Below are 19,571 nucleotides of genomic sequence, written 5' to 3'. Positions count from 1 at the left end.
AGGCAACAAATGTAACAACAGGCAGTAGCAGCTTTGTCTGGAAAAGAGCATTTACTGTTTGGAAGGTCATGTGATCTTTGCAGGCAGGGAGCAGGAAAAAAAGAGGCTTTGCTCTCAGAGAGGAGGGAGTGAGAGAGAGGAGAGAGGCACAAACATTGGTTCCAGAGGGACAAGCTGGCAAGCTTTAGCAGACGGCCTGGTCAAAAAAGAGGACTGGCTGTCTGGTGTTTCCCTTGGAATAGGTGAAACAGAAAGGAACTCTGTGATGACCTGAAAGAAAGAGGTTATCATCTGGAGAACCCTGAAGGGGGAAAGTTTCGCTGATAAAAAAGGAATCAGTTGTGGATGTCCTGGAATAAGAAAAGCTCTCTCTCTGAAAACCAACAAGAACCTTCCTGAGTTGTAACCATTTACCTGTTAAGCACCAAAGCCTGGTGAACTTTATTAATGTTAACTTCTGTTCACCGTACTGGTGAACCAGTGAGATTGGGCTGTGAACCAAAGAACTTTGCAGAATTTACACACACATTACACACATGTGCACTTAGGGGGTTAAGTAGGTTAAGTGAGTCAAGAGATAAGTTAAAGTTTGATTCAATTTTCATGTTTACAGATAATTAAAAGCAACTTTTGTTTAAGTAACCCTTTGTCGTGGTGCATCTAAATTGCTGCTGGGTTTTGGGGTTCTCTGGCCTCATAACAGTAGTTACAGTATATGCTTTTTATATCAAAAATACGAACGACACTGTTAGTGTAGCAATTAGCTCAGGGCTATTACAGCACCAGTGACCCAGGTTCGGATCTGGCACTGTCTGTAAGGATTTTGTACATACTCCCCATCTGTGTGGGTTTCCTCCCACCCTTCAAAAATGTACAAGGGTTGTAGGTTAATTGATGTATTTTGTGGGCCAGATGTATCTGTTACTGTGCTGTACATCTAAAAAATGTTATACCATGACAGAATATGTTGTGTTTTATATTTTATACAGATATGTATTTGGGAGATAAATTGGGGCTGGTTTTTTAGTGTAGGCCACATACAAGCACTTGAAACCAGATCTCATTTAAAATACTGGAGCTCAGCTCAAGCTAGACAGGCTGGTCTGAATGGCTTTGCAAAAGCTTTGGGGAGTGCCCAAGCACCTTCACTAATGGTTTGTTGTTTTGAAAAACAACAGATGAAAGAACTCAGAGGATTAGGTTCGGAGCCACAGTCTACCTGAGTGGAGGTTTCTGTTCAAAGAGGATCATGTGGTTTTTCAAGCAGAGAAAAAAAAAGCAGGCTTTTCTCTAAAGGAGAGAGAGAGAATTCAGTTATGCAGTTTTTACAGTTCAGCAGCAGCAGCTGGGACTGGGATAGGACAAGCTGGAAAGCTTGTGGAAAAACCCCACTTTGAAGACAGGTTGTGAGTGCTTAGTTCAGCCTGGTCAAAGCCCTTGTGGTCCATACAAGAGGAGAGGAATGGCTGCCTAATGTTTCACTTGAAATAAGTTGAAACAAAAAGGAACTCTGTGAAAGAAAGAGGTTATCATCTGGAAAACCCTGATGGGGAAAGTTTCTTTGGCAAGACACTGACGAGGCTGATTAAAAGGGATCAGTTTGTGTCCAGGAACAACAAATCTCTCTGAAAACTGACAAGAACCTTCCTGAGCAGTAACCATTTACCTTTCAACCACCAAAGCCTGGTGAACTTCATAAATGTTAAATTCTGTGCACAATATATGAATTGCCTGCAACCGGAGGAATAAAAAGTGAGACTGGGCTGTGAATTAAAGAACTTTTCTAAACTTACACACATTACATCCACGTGCACTTAGAATTAGAAGGGGGTTAAGTTAGGTTAAGTAAGTTAATAGTAATAAGTTAGAGTTGGATCCTATTTTCATGTTTAAAGATAATTAAAAGCAACTTTTGTTTAAGTAACCATTTGTCTTGGTGAATATCTGTTGCTGCTGGGTTTTGGGGTCCTCTTGGCTCAACAGTATCTTCAATAATTTTAGATGAAATAATTAAGATTTCTTTCTTACAAATTTTATGAAGCTATAAGTTACATGAATTTGAATTTCTCAAAGCATTAGTATACCAATTAAGTAAGAAAAACATTCTTTTCATTGTAACATTTATTTGATTTGGAGGGCATGTAACATCAATGACTGTTGTCAAAAGTATTCTCATTAATATCACTTATCCTACAAGCACAAGCTGCAGTGCAAAGCAATTCATCACTGAACGAATTCCAAAGGGAAATTTGTGTACACCAGTTCCCTTCTATTAAAAGGGACAGGCTAGAGTACTGCAGACAATAAGTATTCTTTGCAGAACCATTAGGAGACACAGCAGACAAAAGTTGAAACTACAATCATACAAGAATACCTATCTGGGACAGGCTGCCATTTTAAAAGAAATGTGAATCTTCATTCTTCCTCACAGAATACAGATAACAATGGTGACTTTGAATGTAATTTAGTGTGATTACTGGTCAAACAGTTATCAGCTGATTCTTTGTCCCATCATCGCACCCTGTCCTCTTTACACTGGCTTTTTCTCTATATTAACCAATCTTGATCAAGGGTTTCAGCTCAAAACATTAACCCTTCTTTTTCTCCCACTGATGTTGCTTAAACCACCGAGTTCCTCCAGCAGATTGTGTTTAAATTTAAAGAGTACAAATGATTACATTGGAAAATGAAATGTTCTCCTCACTTATTAATTTCAATACTTCCTAAAATACCTCCACCATTTCACAATTCCTAATTTAGTCTTATTATGGGTGTTAACTACTGAGATGTCTACTCATTCAGCTCCAACATACTTCCCCCCAAAAGTGCCTTTTTAAAAATACGTAAATGCACCTGTACACATTTGCTGTGCCTTTGGCTCATGGCCCTTTTTTTTCTATAATAACTACAGCATAAAAAAAGTGCAACAGAGATGAGAGAAAATGGAGAGAAGGTACAGGTGCCATCTATATTTTTAGATCTTACAAATTGCCTTCTATGAGGTCATTGATCCCTGAACAATGTGAGTTGTAAGGTAATGATTCAGACAAAGATCACAAGTTAAGCGCTATACATCATTATTCACTTAACTAGACAGACTAGTAGAATGTACTTCCAGCCCAATTACACAATAAACCTGGAGGATAGGAGGAAACGGTAGAAAACTCATCCAGTTCATGGGGAGAGCATACAAACTCCTTACAGCCAGCTCCGGATTCAAACCAGCATCGCTGGTGCTGTAATCAATATGAAAAGTTGCAGTAATATAACAAGTTTGCTCACACTGAAAATCCAGGCAGAACAGCAATACACATTGCAGTGAAATTCTATGTTCTTGGTTTTTCCTATATTGTATATTGAGCCTGTTTTGGAAAACACCTTAGATCAGTCTGCAAGGGTGATTGTGAGCTTCCATCTCCCCTTATCTGTCTTTGCCACCCAACTTTTAGGAATTCTCATTTCATTAGCCTAAGTAGGCTGCAACCCTTTTGATGAACCAATGATTTAAAAAATCATTTAAAATGCTTGTCTGGTAACTATGCAAGAGCTCACTCTTCTTTACTTCTGTTTACACCTCCAAAGAGAACAGCTGCTATTAACAAGACTTCAACCATTCTGAATATCAATCATTATCCAATCAATTTGATCTTCACCCTTTGTGGATGTTAATTTTCTTAATTCTGTATTTTCTATTTCTATTTTTGATTTCCAAGATCAGCAATTTGATATATTTTAATTTCCTGTGGTCCCAAACATCCTCTTTGCAAATTGTCAAGGGACCATTTGCAGCATGGGACACAAATTGCAATATTGATTTTAGAGGTAGGAGACTATAAACATTGAAAGTACAAAAACCTTTTCTCCATTTTCCCTCATCTCTATTGCACTTTTATGCTGTGATACAACACGAGGATCCCAATAAATCTTCCAGGTGAAGCAGGAATAACTTGAACTTATTCCAATTGTGTGTACTGGATTCTGTCCTTTTAAAAAAAAACTTTATAACAACCATAGCACTCTGTGTAATATGTGAACAATGAAAGGGTGTATATATGGCATATTTCAGATTGTATAAGGCAGGGGTTGGCCAGTTTACAGAGCAAACTTGTTTATAAATTGAGAACTAAAGAAAGAAAAACAAAGGATACATAAAGCTGAGAAATGCACATCAGACACATTGAACTGGCAACAGCCACTGGTGAGAACCCAGAAGGAGCAGAAAGTATTTCCCATGGGGTCTACTGCCTAGTCATTAGGCCAACAGGTTTAAGCTTCCTGTAGAATGGGGCCAGCAATGCTTTTTATAACATTGGAAAATCCTCAGAGTTCTTGGACCAAGTTGGCAGCACCCATGTTTGGCAGTTCAGACCATAAGCGTTGTGGCCTCCATGGGAGCAGTGGACAGGTGAATCAGATTTTATTGTCATGAATGTGTGTCATGAAGTTTGTTGCCTTGCAGGAGCATTGGAGATGCAAAATTGCTATGGATTACATTTTTTAAAAATAAATAAATGAATGCAAAAAAGTGAGGTAGTGTCTGTTCAGAATCTGATGACAAAGGGGAAGAAGCTGTTTTTTAAACATTAAGATGCATAACTAATGTTTCGGACTTGAGCCCTTCATCAAGGAATGAGCAAAATGTGGGAAGCTGCGGAATTGGGAGCCTGCCCGTATTTTGCTTATACTACAAAGATTTGTAGTTAGTTAAGCATCATCTTGTGACATTGTAAAGAATTCTGGGAGTTTTTTCATTGTATGTGACCAACTCTCATGGCAAAGGATTGTGGGTTTGTAACCATAAATGAACTTTTAACTAAGAGTGAAGTGTTACATTCAGTTTGTTAAAAACAATTAAGGTTTACATCTCCCCAGAAGGGCTGTCAAAATAAATAAGTCATAATGGTTCTCGTATCAAGAAAGAGCAACATTCTACATCTTTAAGAGACATTAGCTGTGACAGTATTGAATGAGTAATTGAAGCTAAGAAGTAATTAGAAGTTTTTGGAGACATCATTGAATGAACAGAGAAATTCTAAGTCCATGAACAAACGTCAAAGCTGTTTACAATTAGTTAGAACACGTGAAATCATACTTTGGCATTTATCTAAATTACTATACAAGTTGACCCATTTCTGTATGAACATCAAGAAATCAGCCCTGTCGGAATATTACTATTTCACAATACCCCCTCTCTCCCACTGGTATTACAATTGAAGTATTAAAATGGTTTATATTTTAAAACTGGTTCTCTGCTGTGCTCTTTATTCACAGATAAATTTGCAGTGCAGGAAGACTTTAACAATACCTTGATGAAGGGCTCAAGCCCAAAACGTTGGGTATATACAGAATCTTTATCTTTGCTGTATGAAATACATTGTTTGACCTGCTGAGTTTCTCCAGCACTGTGCTTTCAATGTTTATAGTCTCCTACCTCTAAAATCAATATTGCAATTTGTGTCCCATGCCGCAAATGATCCCTTGACAATTTGCAAAGAGGGAGTTTTCTTCACCATATAGATTGGCAACATTCGTGGTTACTTTTTGATACCAGCATGCATTATCAGATTTATTAAAACCTATACTTCAATCTGGATCAAGGGTCCTGCTTTAGAACTACCAGCGTGCTCTGGAACCATTTAATATTCCACATCACGTCAGTGCAGTAAACTCTTAGTGCTTGCATATTTAGCTCCGCTGTTTTGAAACTGCGTTTGATCCACCTGCCGTCATTTTGTTCGGACGTCCGTCTACATTCTGCTCAAGCCCGAAACGTCGTCATGTACCTACATACACTGTTTGATCTACTGAGTTTCTCCCAGCATTGGGTCAACAGACTCCCCCATGGACGCTGCGGGACCTCCGAGTTCATCCAACAATTGTGTGTATTTACTCTTTGCAACGTCGGGCTCCGGCCCGGCCTCGTCAATATCATCGGGGAATTCAGCAGCTTTCTGCGGCATGAGCCCTGGACTGCGACTGGCGGGTTCTTACTGGATCACGTCGAGCGGATCGCCATGCTTGCGGTACACCAGAGCTTCACACTGTGCCCGGGCCGCTGATAAGGTGGCCACAGGCCGGACACGCCGCCGGGAAGCCCACGGCGCAAGCTGCCACCTCCCAAGGCCCAGAGTTCGCGCCCACACGCCGCTCGGGGCCATGGCTCCGTTATCCGGCAACGACCGGCGCCTTCTGATGACGATTTCAGTCACGTGGTCGCTCTCCTCGGCCCTTCATGAGGCCGATGTCAGTTTGGTGTCTTCTGGACTTGGTATTGAGCTCCTTCTCTTCGACTGAATCAGAACTAGTTTACCAATTATTTTTGGGGTCCCCCCCCCTTTCTCTAATATTCTGTTTTATGATTTACAAGGGATGATTTGACATTAAGCATTTTCTCCTAAACATTTTTAATGCATTTTTAAGATAGTAGTAATATTATTTTTAACTTTCATGGTTTTTAATTTATAAACTTGATATAGTTGTCAGAAACACAAATTCTCACAAATGAGTCTCTTTAAGATCGGTGACACGACAAGCTTTATTCACAAGTCTGCAGAGTTGGACTCAACCGGCTTCTAGCCAAGTCAAGCCCCGATACATACAGTGCGTTGTTTTTTATACAATTTGCTTGTCCTTTGGCATCTCCACTACACTGCCTTAATTGGTTAGTTTTTGCAGAATCATCCTGATTACTGTTAGTCACGCACACCACGATCATTCATGACCTCTGCTCACACCAAATTCTGTTTTTCACTCTTTATCAATCTTTGGCTCCTGCATGTCTCTCTGTAGTTAAATCTGTTGCAAGTCTGTTGTAACATTTTCCAGCTAAACTCCAGTGGTTAGCCCCCTTTTATGACTAATCATCACATTTTAACTTAAACCCTTTTTAACCCAAATTCTCTATCTATAACAATAGTGATGGTTGGTTGTCAGGGTAATTACTCAATTAAAAAGTTTACATGGAGCTCTGGCTTACTGACAGTTCTCAGGAATGGAACTCTTGCCTAACTTTGGGACTCCCTGCTCTGAATGTCCCACCGTCTTGTTATTAACGTTATGCATACAGTGATGAATAATGTGCCTCCAACTGCTCATCGACATTTCTTTCTCTTCTTTGGCTTCGCGGACGAAGATTTATGGAGGGGGTAAATGTCCACGTCAGCTGCAGGCTCGTTTGTGGCTGACAAGTCCGATGCGGGACAGGCAGACACGGTTGCAGGGGAAAATTGGTTGGTTGGGGTTGGGTTTTTCCTCCTTTGTCTTTTGTCAGTGAGGTGGGCTCTGCGGTCTTCTTCAAAGGAGGTTGCTGCCCGCCAAACTGTGAGACGCCAAGACATACATGATTTATTAACCCACTTAGTCTCAGCCTCTCAGAGATGTTCCTTTAATCAGCCTGTCCTTAACTGCCACCGAAAGCCAACTTGTTTTCTTGAACCCCAGTTCTGCTGGAGGGGTTTGAACCTGAAATATTGACTGTTTCTTCTTCCACAGATGGTGTAATTGGCTGATTGTTTCCAGCATTTTATTCAATTGTTATTGTTTCCAGTTGCCAATTACAATCCCATTTCCATATTTCTCTGAGTTATGAAACAATTGCATCCATTCGTATCAAAACATCTTCAAAGGAGATGTGACCTTCACCTGAAGAGAGGTTAGAATAGGGAACATGTAAATTTGAAGAATCGTCGCCAAAGAGGAGAGGCAGAGAGGTTTAGACAAGTAATTCCAATGTAAGGCTTCGGCAAACATAAGAAATAGGAGCAGGAGTAGGCCATCCGGCTCATCTCCACCTACCTGCCTGGCTTTTCCCCATATCCTTTAATCTCCTGACTATGTAAAAATCTATACTACCTTGTCTTAAATTTATTTACTAAGGTAGCTTCCACTGCTTCCATGGGCAGAGAACTCCATAAATTCATCACCCTCTAGGAAAGCAGTTCCTCCTCATCTCCGTCCTAAATCTGAATCTTGAGACTATGTCCCCTGGTTCTTGTCTCCACCATCAATGGAAACATCTTGCTCACCTCAATCTTATCTATGCTTTCATAATTTTATATGTTTCTATAAGATCCCCTTTCATTCTTCTAAATTCCATCTAAAGGAAGACACAGATGCCACCATGGAGCAATCAAAATTGGAGTTACTTTAAAATATCATCAGAAATGACTATCACTAAAGATGTAGAGCTACTCAAACAAGAGAGCTTAATGGTAGACAAGTCTTCAAGTTTCCTAGTTCTGATGGAATGCATCCCATGGTGTATTTAAGGCAGAGATTGATAAGTTCTTAATTAGCCAGGGCATCAAACGTTATGGGGAGAGGGCCAGGCAGTAGGGCTGAGCTATCTCTCCACCATCAGATTCGACAACAACAAACTTAATTAGAGACTCATTAAAGGACTCTTACTTGTGCATTTTATTAATTTTCTTTCTGTGTTGCAGTTAGTTTGTTTACAATTGTTATCTTTTTACAGTTCTTTGTTTACATGTTTATGCTGTGTACAGTTTCTTTTTTTGCACTACCAATTAGTGGTACTTCTTTCATACCTGTAAGAAAAAGGAATCTCAGGGTTGTACGTGATGTGGTGTTTGTACTCTGACAATAAATCTAAATATGGATTAGTTCATGATTAAATAGTGGAGCAAACCTGATGGGCTGAATAGCCTATTTCTGCTCCTAACTCTTTTGGTCTTATTAAGGTACTGAAAAAAATGGCAGAGGTTATACCAGTTGTGGCAGTTTATCAAAATTCGCTGGACTCTGGGCAGGTGCCAGATTGAAAGACAGCGCTGTTTGAAAAAGGAGGTAGACAAAAGGCAGGCATAGGCCAGTTAGGCTAATGTTCATAGTTGGGGAATTGCTTGATGCTATCATTATGGAAGAAATAGTAAGACATCTGTGTAGAAATTGTTCCATCAGGCAGATGCAGCATGGAATTAGAAAGGGTAGATCATGTTTGACAAATGTAGTGGTGTTCTTTGTGGATATAAAGAGCACAGTGGATAGAGGGGAACAGATACTTCTACTTCCTTAGGATTTTGGTGAGGTTCAGTATGACGATGGAAACCATGGCAAACTTCTACAGATGTGTAATGAAAGTGTACTGAACGGCTGCATCATAGATAGCCTGGTTTGGGGCCACAAATATCTCTGAGCAGAAAGCCCACGAGATCACAGGAAAAAAACGTTACCCACCTTCAAGGAAATCAATTGCGACTATCTTTACTTTAGATTATTCATTCAGTGACTTAACCATCAACCACATTGGCTGCAGTGAACAGTCTTAATCATTTATTTAAGCAACTTCACTAAAAAAATTGGTGAATTAACTGAATAGGTATTTTGTATCAATCTCCAGAAATTCAACAGTCATGGGTCATGTTACTAAGTAGAAGGTGATTGGAAGATGAAGGGGTTACAAGTGGATAAGTCACCTGGACGAGATGGACAAGACCCCAGGGGACTGAAAGAGGTAGCTGAAGAAATTGTGAAGAGATAGTGATCTTTCAAGAACCACCAGCGTCAGATGTTGTTTAAAGTCATTGAGGACCCCTTCCACCCCCCCCACACAGCATCTTTCAGCTGCTCCTGTTGGGAAAGAGATACAGGAGTATCAGAGCTAACACCACCAGGCTGAGGGACTGCTTCTTCCCACTGGCAGTGAGAATGCTGAACGGCCAAAGGAACTGCTGATACTAACCATCAGAGACTCATATATTCACAAAACAAAATGTATTTATTTATTTAATTGTATATTTGACTTGCATATATATTGTTTGTCTGTATGTGTATGGTGTTTTGCACTGAGGACCAGAGAATGCAGTTTCATCGAGTTGTACAGAGCCGTTGCCATACCCACACTCCTGTTCGGCTCCGAATCATGGGTCCTCTACCGGCACCACCTACGGCTCCTAGAACGCTTCCACCAGCGTTGTCTCCGCTCCATCCTCAACATCCATTGGAGCGCTCACACCCCTAACGTCGAGGTACTCGAGATGGCAGAGGTCGACAGCATCGAGTCCACGCTGCTGAAGATCCAGCTGCGCTGGATGGGTCACGTCTCCAGAATGGAGGACCATCGCCTTCCCAAGATCGTATTATATGGCGAGCTCTCCACTGGCCACCGTGACAGAGGTGCACCAAAGAAAAGGTACAAGGACTGCCTAAAGAAATCTCTTGGTGCCTGCCACATTGACCACCGCCAGTGGGCTGATAACGCCTCAAACCGTGCATCTTGGCGCCTCACAGTTTGGCGGGCAGCAGCCTCCTTTGAAGAAGACCGCAGAGCCCACCTCACTGACAAAAGGCAAAGGAGGAAAAACCCAACACCCAACCCCAACCAACCAATTTTCCCTTGCAACCGCTGCAATCGTGTCTGCCTGTCCCGCATCGGACTGGTCAGCCACAAACGAGCCTGCAGCTGACGTGGACTTTTTACCCCCTCCATAAATCTTCGTCCGCGAAGCCAAGCCAAAGATACTTGTGTAATCGGATGACAGTAAACTTGACTTTCCCTCAAGAATAGTTCCAGAGGACTGGAAAATTGCAATCGTCACTTCTCTCTTTAAAAAGGGAGAGAGGCAAAAGACAAGAAATAATAGTCTGATGAGGCTGATTGATAGCTTTGTTGCCAGGTCTGCAGGTGATACAAAGATAGATGAGAAGCAGGTAGTGCAGAGGAAGCAGGGAGACTGGAGAGGAACTTGGGCAAGTTGGAAGAATGGGCACAGAAGTGGCAGATGGCATACAACGTAGGGAAGTGTATACACATCCACTTTGGTCCTGTTCCAGTCCCCAGTTGCTGCTGACTGCAGAACTGATTTCTCTCTCTCTCTCTCTCTCTCTCTCTCTCTCTCTCTCTCTCTCTCAGAGAAAAACCTGTTTCACTCTCTCTGCTTGCAAAACCTCATGACCCTCTTAAAGTTCCACTCCAGGCAGCCTGCGACTCCAACGAGTTCTTTCATCTGTTGCCTTTTTGTAAACAACAATCCATTAGTGAATCCTTGGGCACTCTCCAAAGCTTTTGCAAAGGCTCTTGGAGCCAGCCTGTTTAGCATGAGCAGAGCTCCAGTATCGTAAATAAGATCTGTTTTAGTGTTTGTATGTGACCTACATTAAAAAAAACCTGCCCCAATTTATCTCCCCAAAACATTTATAATCTGTCACACCAGTAGTGCAAGAATCTAGAACCACAGACACAATCACAGAATAAAAGGACATCCAGATAGAAAAGAGGGAGGGGATTATGTGAAATTTGTTGCCACAGATAGCTGGTAAGGAGTCATTGGGTATATTTAAACGGGAAGTTGATAGTTTCTTAATTGTGGAGGCCAAATCACTGAGTATATTTAAAAGAGAAGTTGATAGTTTCATGATTAGTAAAGGCTTTAAAGATCATTGCAGGAGAATGGGGTTGAGAGGAACATACATCAGCCATGATTTGAATGGCAAAACATGCTTGACGAGTTGAATGGACTTTGGTCCTGTTGCACAAATGCTGGAAGAAGAAGCTTGTGGAAGTCTTTCTTTTTACCATTCTCGTTGTACAAATGCAGACATTCACAAGAGGGGCCACATTTTCTTTCATCTGCAGTTCACCGAATATTAGGGAAATATTGTCTCTCAAGAAATACATTGTGCATGATTTCCACATGTGATTTCTGGTTCAGCTGAGAGCAACAATGATGTGATTGTCCTTGATGTCAAAGCAAGTTTTGATCGTGTGGTATCAAGAAGTCCAACTGAAACTAAAGTAATTGGGCACAAAAAAGAGAACATTTCACTGCCTGAATTCATACTTAGTCCAATGGTTAAGAGTTGCTGGATGATCTCAGTATTGGGTCATTGCTGCCCAAGCTCCTCAGGACACTGTCGAAGCCCAATCACTTCCAGCTATGTTGCCATAAGGTGTGCAATGTTCTGTTCCATTGTGTCATAGACATACTGCATGGAAACAAGACATTCCGCGATCACTGGGGACCCATCTGTGCTCATCTCATCTTCCAGTACTTGGGCCGTTGCCTTCATTGGAAATGCCTGGACATTTCAAGTGCTCAAGTGTTCCATGAATTCCTTTAATAATGTCATTTGTGTCCTTCTGCAGAAGGAGCTGGAAAACATTTAAGGTTTGATTGAGAAGTTACACCCATCATATAAGTGCCAGGCAATGCCCAGGAGGAGTATAATCCTTACTAATGATGGTGAATAGCACTTTGAATCATACACTATTTCCATTCTGGAAAGGCATTAATTAGTGCCAAAAGTCTAACTAGACCAATTTGATCATAATAAGCACAAGAGGCTATTGTATTTATGAGTATTGTTTACATGTTTGATGAGTGATTCGTCATCTGTCTAGAAAAGGTTTTCCATCAACCATTTCTCTGAATGAATCCAACTCCAACTTTGGTGCCCTTCAAAGGTCAATGTAATCGACTGCAAAGTAGCCCACTCGATTGAATCCTATCTGCCTCCAAAACTAACCTTCATCTTACATTATGATTGTGATCTTGTATAAAGTGGTCTACCATTACTTTCTGGGTCACTCCAATAACACTTCCCAAGCCCATAATGGCAATTGGAAAGAGCAGCAAGTACCATCAAATCCAGTTTGTCCATCATCCTGACCAGGAAATATGTCATCCTTCCTTCCTTCAGCAAGCTCTGGATCTAAATCCTGGCACTCACTATATAACAGCACTGTGAGAGTACCTTCATGAGGAGAACTACAGCAATAAAGCAGACAGCTGACCACCTGCACCTTCTCAGAGGCTGTTGGTGTGGGCGATAAATGTTGACACTGTTGGGGCTTGTTATTCTGTAAACAATGAGAAAAAATAGATTATAATGCACTTCCTTGAGTCATGCTTATAAAAGAGGCATTTTGATGAAGTAAGTTAGCACAAAATGTATTAGTAGTTGTCACTGGGATGTGTCCACTTGTGCTTCTGCATCCCACCCTTGAAGAGTATTCCTCTGCAGTTCTCCTGCTTACAAAGTTTTTTGTAAGTGTGAGTCATTTGAAACAAATGTTACTTCCCCTTTGAGTGACTTTCAGGGAATTAGTTGGTTTCCAGTTTCTTTGTCATTTCATTAATAGTAATGCAAATCAGAAGTGTACATTTTTTCCCCCATCTTTTGAACTATAATTACAAGAGCTGACTCCTGACCATACATTTCATCAAGACTTGAGATACGTGGTTATGATTGCAAAGATTTAATTGTTCAAGCAACTTGTGGGTGTACAATGGCGAAATGTTACGAATTAGATTCTGAAATCATCTCACTACAAGACTACATTTGTTCTTTGAACGTTTCCACTCTTCCCAGAATTCTAGAGATCCACTCTGGAGTTTATTTTCAAGGTATGTTTGGTTTTGATGCACATTTTTTAAATATCAGTCACAGTTTTGTATTTGGTCTGATATCCAGCTCTTTGAGCCTACTTTTATCATTATGATTTAGTACATTTTATTTAATTCCATTGCTTCTATTAAGTATAAACTTTCTGTGTTGACCATATCTTGGACGTTGCCTTCTTTCCTGTGTCAAGAGTGTGTAAGTTCAAGTCGCATTGTAGAGACTTAAGCACGACAATATAGGCTAAAACCTCCAATGAGGGATTGATGATCCATTGTGCCATCTTTTGGATGAGGTATTACACTTATACATCCTCTTTTCAAATGGTTTTATCAGCTTGTTTTGCTCTTATTTTCGCAATTTTGGAAGTTCCATTTTAGCTAAAAACTCTTCTTTTTTATCATCTTTCCCCTCATTCTCAGTTTGGTATAATTGTTCATAAAATTCCTTAAAGTTCTCATTAATCTTCATTGGATTATATGTAATTTGTTTGTCCTTTTTCCTTGATGCCAATACAATTCTTTTAGCTTGTTCTGTTTTAAGTTGCCAGGCTAATATTTTGTGTGTTTTTTCTCCTAGCTCATAATACTTTTGCTTATTTTCATTGTGTTCTTTTCCACCTTATACGTTTGTAATGTTTCATATTTTATATTTTTGTCCGCCAATTCCATTTTTGTTATGTCATCCTTTGATGCTAGTTCCTTTTCTGTAATTACTTTCCAACTGTTCTATTTCCCGATTATAGTCCTTTTTCATCTTAGTTACATAACTTATTATCTGCCCTCTAATGAAGGCTTTCATTGCATCCCATAATATAAATTTGTCTTTCACTGATTCCATATTTATTTCAAAGTACATTTTAATTTGGCACTCAATAAATTCTCTAAATTCCTGTCTTTTAAGTAGCAATGGAGTTTAATCTCCAACTATATGTTCTTGGTGGGATGTCCTCCAGTTCTATTGCTAATTACAGGGGTGAATGATCAGATAGTAATCTAGCTTTATATTCAGTTTTCCTAACTCTTCCTTGAATATGGGCTGACAACAAAAACATATCAATCCTTGAGTATGTTTTATGCCTACATGAATAATATGAGTATTCCTTCTCTCTTGGGTGCTGCCTCCTCCATATATCCATAAGTTTCATTTCCTGCATTGATTTAACCATAAATTTGGCCACTTTATTCTTTTTGCTAGTCTTTTGTCCAGTTTTATCCAACATTGGATCCAAATTAAGGTTAAAATCCCCTCCTATCAATATATTACCCTGCGTATCTACAATCTTCAAAAAAATATCTTGCATAAACTTTTGATCCTCTTCATTAGGTGCATATACATTGATCAAATTCCAGAATTCTGAATATATCTGACACTTTATCATTACATACCTCTCTGCTGGATCTATTATTTCCTCCTCTATTTTGGTTGGTACATTTTTATTAATTAATATAGCTACACCTCTGGCTTTTGAATTATATGATGCTGCCGCTACGTGCCCTACCCAGTCTCTCTTTAATTTATTATGTTCCATTTCAGTTAGATGCATTTCCTGCACAAATGCTATGTCTATTTTTTCTTTTTTCAGGAAATTTAATAGCCTTTTTTGTTTAATTTGGTTATGAATTCCATTAATATTTATAGTCATATAGTTCAACATAGCCATCTCATATTCTGTTTCACCTCATTTCTGCTTCCTCACCATCACCATCCCCCTTTTCCCCATTTTCATCTCTCAGTTTTCCCTTTTTAAACTCAAAGTATGACAACACTTTTAAAACATAAAATACTTCAACAACTCTCACATCTAAAATTCCCTCAACCCCAAATTTCCCCCCCCCCCCTCTTTGAGTTGCCCCTTGACCCTTGCCGGGCAACCACAACTCCCCTCTCCATTTGGATTGCGAACCTGCTTGCAAGCGCCAACTGATTTCGCAGTGACTGTTATTCTCTCCCACCCAACCCCCTCCAGAAAAGACTTTTATCTTCACATATAACAAAGCTCACCCTCTTTTCCCCCCTTCCTTTCTTCCCTTTTCTTTCCCTTCTTAGTTCTTACTTATACATTATTTTTATTTTATATGTATTTTGTCTTCATTCTTGTTTCATCTCTTCATCTCTCCTTCCGTCCTGCAGGAGTTCTGCAAATTCTCGTTCTTCCTTCGGATCCGAGAATAGTCTGTTTTGCTCCCCAGGATAAATATTTTAAGCACAGCTGGACATCTTAACATAAATTTATAACCTTTTATCCATAGGATCAATTTTGCTGTATTAAACTCCTTCCTTTTTTTTAAGAGTTCAAAACTTATCTCTGGGTAAAAAAATATTTTTTGACCCTTGTATTCCAATGGTTTTTTGTCTTCTCTAATTTTATTCCTTGCCCACTCCAGTATATTTTCTCTTGTCGTGTATCTCAGAAATTTTACTAAAACGGATCTTGATCTTTGTTGTGACTGTGGTTTTGGAGCTAGTGTTCTGTGTGCCCTTTCTATTTCCACACATTCCTTCCTGTATTTCTGGCATTTCCAGGACCTTTGGGATCCATTCTTCTATAAATTCTTTCATATTTGTGCCTTCTTCATCTTCCTTTAAGCCCACTATCTTTATGTTGTTTCGTCTACTTTAGTTTTCCATTATATCAATCTTCTGAGCTAACAACTCTTGAAACTCTTTAACTTTTTTGTCACTTTCTTCCAATTTTCTTCTTAAGTCATTCACTTACATTTCTACAGCCATTTCTCATTCTTCCACATTTTCTAATCTTTTTCCTATTTCTGTCATGACCAGCTCTATTCTACTCTCTTTTTCTTCTGTACTTTTCATTTTTCTTTTCATTTCACTAAATTCTAATGTCAACCATTCTTTTAATGCTCTCATTTGTTCTTGAAATTTTTAAAAATCTATATACTGTCCATCTATTTTACCTTCTATTTCTCTGTGCAGAGCTTGGTCTTCTTCTTCCTCTTCTTCTGTGTCTGCACCTGTGTTTGTGTCTTCAACTTCTCTTCCTTGTATCTGTGTCTCTTTTGACTTTCTTGTTGAGTTGCTTGCCTCACTTTACTGGGATTCTTCTTGCTTGGCTTCTTGGCTGTTGGTCCTCTTCTTCTGGGCTAGTCATCTGTTGGTCCTCCTGTTGCTGTTCTTCTTTCCTATCACTCCCTTTCCTGTAGCTTTCCTCTTCTTTCAGCTGAGAGCCCTGGTGTCGGGCATCCCTCAGCTGGTCATGCTGTGTTTGCTTGCTCCTCAGCTAGACCCCCTCCCGTCGGTGTTCTTTTTTTCCTTAGTGAGTGCATTGCACATGCGCGACTCCTTGTGCATGCGCAGTTGCGCGCTTTTGTTTGGCTCAGAGAGCCATTTTTGCAGTCCAGCAGTTGGGAGGTCATGACTCTGTGGTGTCATCACCAACCTTGGGGAATGGGCACTCTTCTCCATGACGGCTCCCTGTTTCTTCATGCAGGTAAGGCCTTCTCCTTTCTCTTCTGGCATCTTTTCTTTTTTTCCCATTGTTTTTACTTTTTCCTTCTTGGGTGCCATTTTCTTTCTTTTCTCCACAACTTTATCTTTTATTTGTTATGTTTTTTGTTTCTTGAACTTTGTATTTTCTTCATTTTATTTCTCCTTTTCTGGAGAGGGCTGGTATTCTCCTACCGGCAACGACTCCATCACATGACTCCTCTACTTATATATCTCTTAAGTGGACATAAAATATCCCATATCATGGACTCTGTCCATGCCAATCTGAAAATATACATACTCGACAACATCAGGGAAGAAAAAAAGATTATCAAGTGCTTATCATACTGTGTTTTATGGGAGGTTGCTGTGCATAAATTAACTGCAGTGAAAGGTGAATGTCTCCAGACACTCTGATTATAATAAAAATACACAGAAATGCTGGAGGAACACATCAGGTCTCGCATCATTCATTGGAGGTAAAGATATATTACCGGCATTTTGGGCCTGAGATCTTCAAGGAATAAACAAAGAACAGGAAGGAGTAAGAATAAAGAGTCTGAAGACTGGCATAGGGATGAAGCCAAGCCAACAAAAAGTGTTGTTCCTCCAATTTGCAGTGGTCTCAGTCTGGTAGTGCATGTGACCATGGACAGGCATGTCAGCAAGGGAAATCTTTTGTAATTTTTTATTTATTGCATCATGATCCATATTAATAACAATATATACAAGTGTTCATCTTAAAACATATAGTGACATTTCCTTTTTTTCTTTTTTCCCCCTCCCCTTCATCCCTAACCCCCTTCAAAAACCAATAAATAATAAAAACCACAAAACAACAAAAAGAAAGAAGTTGTATCATCCACTTTTACATATTTAAATCTTATCATGCTTGTATTCATATCACTTTAGGAGATGGAGGTCTGAGGTTGGTATTTTCTAACATTTTATGTATGGTTCCCAAATTTGTTCAAATAAATTTTATTTGTCTTTTAGATTGTATGTAATTTTTTTCTAATGGAATACACTTGTTCATTTCAGGATGCCATTGTTGTATTTTTAGGCTTGCTTCCGTTTTCCAAGTTGTCATTATATACTTTTTGCTGCTCCAAGTGGTAATAATAAATCATTTTTGGGCTCTATCTAATTTTAGTTTTTTGTCTCTTATATTATTTAACAGAAAAATTTCTGGATCTTTTGGTTTTTTTTTGTAATTTTGTTTAATATTAAGTTTAAATCTTCCTAGAAGTTTTTCACTTTTGAACATGTCCATTCTCTTGTTTACAGCGGAAGCATCTATCTGATGTTGGGTCCCACTCTTTTAATTTCTGAGGAGTAACATGGAGTCTGTGTAGCCCGTTATATTATATTATACGTAATCTAGTATATATTGTGTTCCTCATAGTTCCTGTACATAACCCCTCCCATGTTTTGTTCTTTATCCTTATATTTAAATCTTTTTTCTCAACTTTGTTTAGGTTTCTATGTTGTTTCACCCTCTTCCCTGTATTACAATTTGTTATACATGTTTGTTATACTTTTTTTTTACTAACATTGTGTCTGTGATTAAGTATTTGTAGCTACTACTTTCTGGCAGTCCCAATTTATCTTTTAAATAAATTTTCAACTGGTAGTATGCAAACATTGCACCAGGAGTTATTCTGTATTTGTCTTTTAATTGCTCAAATGTTAATAAGTTATTTCCCAAAAAGCAGTCTTCTATTTTCTTGATTCATTTCCTAGCCCATTCCTTGAAAAATAAATGATCTATTGTAAAAAGGATTAATGGGTTTTGTGTAAATAACATTTTTGGTATCTGATAATTTATCTTTTTCCGTTCCAGGTGTATTCTCTTCCATATTTTAAGAATATGATGTAATACTGGTGAATTGTTGTTTTGCACCAGCTTCTTGTCCCATATATAAAGTATATGTTCCGGGACATTTTCTCCTAATTTATCCAATTCTATCCTAGTCCAGTCCAGTTTTTCTCCCATCTGATAAAAATCTGATAAATATCTTAACTGCGCTGCCCTGTAATAATTTTTAAAATTTGGTAACTGCAGCCCTCCTTGTTTGTATCTCCATGTTAATTTTTCTAACCCTACTCTTGATTTTTTACCTTTCCATAAAAATTTCCTTATTATTTTCTTTATTTCTGTAAAAAAATTCCTCTGTCAAGGGAATTGGTAACGCTTGGAACAGATATTGTACCCGTGGAAATACATTAATCAATGCTGTTTACTCTCCCCTATTAAAGTTAACAGCAGCTCTTTCCAATTCTCTAAATCTTTCTGTATTTTTTTTTATTAGTGGTTGGTAGTTTAATTTGTATAAGTGGTTTAGGTTATTATCTATCCTGATACCAAGGCAGCGTATCGCCCGTGTTTGCCATTTAAAAGGGGATTCCTTTTTACATACTGTATGATCAACTTTGTTCATTGACATCACTTCACTTTTATTACTTGAATCCTTATCAATGCAGGATATGAAATTAATTGATATATGGAGGAAACAACATCTAAAAGAAAGGATAAAGAAACTGAAGACTGGCATATGAAAAAATCCATATTCCCTCAGTTTCATTTATAGCCTTTTTATTAATTTATCTGGCTCTGTTAAATATACTATGATATCATCTGCAAATAGGCTGATTTTAAATTCTTTCTCTTTTATTTTTATTTCTTTTATCATAGGTTCCTTCCTTATCAGCTCTGTCAATGGTTCTGTAGCCAAGGGAAATAGGGAAGGAAGGGGACAGTG

The 19,571-nt window shown here is 39.0% G+C and overlaps 2 protein-coding genes across 9 annotated transcripts in view; one reads left to right on the top strand and one right to left on the bottom strand.

Moving 5' to 3' along the window:
* Positions 1 to 6,205, bottom strand: part of mecr (mitochondrial trans-2-enoyl-CoA reductase) — a 55,641-nt gene extending 49,436 nt beyond the window's left edge. For 2 of the 7 annotated variants that reach the window (XM_069895248.1, XM_069895249.1), the window contains exon 1: positions 5,992 to 6,205. In XM_069895248.1, coding sequence (XP_069751349.1) covers positions 5,992 to 6,158 — 167 coding nt within the window. In that variant the 5' untranslated portion in view covers positions 6,159 to 6,205. The other 5 variants (XM_069895250.1, XM_069895251.1, XM_069895253.1 and 2 more) reach the window with 4 other exon arrangements.
* A 5,670-nt stretch (positions 6,206 to 11,875) lies between these two features.
* themis2 (thymocyte selection associated family member 2) overlaps positions 11,876 to 19,571 on the top strand; it is a 65,563-nt gene continuing 57,867 nt past the window's right edge. Inside the window, exon 1 of one of the 2 annotated variants that reach the window (XM_069895245.1) lies at positions 11,876 to 12,200. In XM_069895245.1, the coding sequence (XP_069751346.1) occupies positions 12,167 to 12,200 (34 nt within the window). In that variant the 5' untranslated portion in view covers positions 11,876 to 12,166. Of the gene's footprint in view, positions 12,201 to 13,083; positions 13,365 to 19,571 lie in introns of those variants that run through there. The other variant, XM_069895243.1, reaches the window with a different exon arrangement.

Source organism: Narcine bancroftii, chromosome 8, assembly GCF_036971445.1.
Source record: "Narcine bancroftii isolate sNarBan1 chromosome 8, sNarBan1.hap1, whole genome shotgun sequence".
In the NCBI taxonomy this organism is placed as follows: Eukaryota; Metazoa; Chordata; class Chondrichthyes; order Torpediniformes; family Narcinidae; genus Narcine; species Narcine bancroftii.
This window is presented reverse-complemented; position numbering and strand designations above follow the sequence as displayed.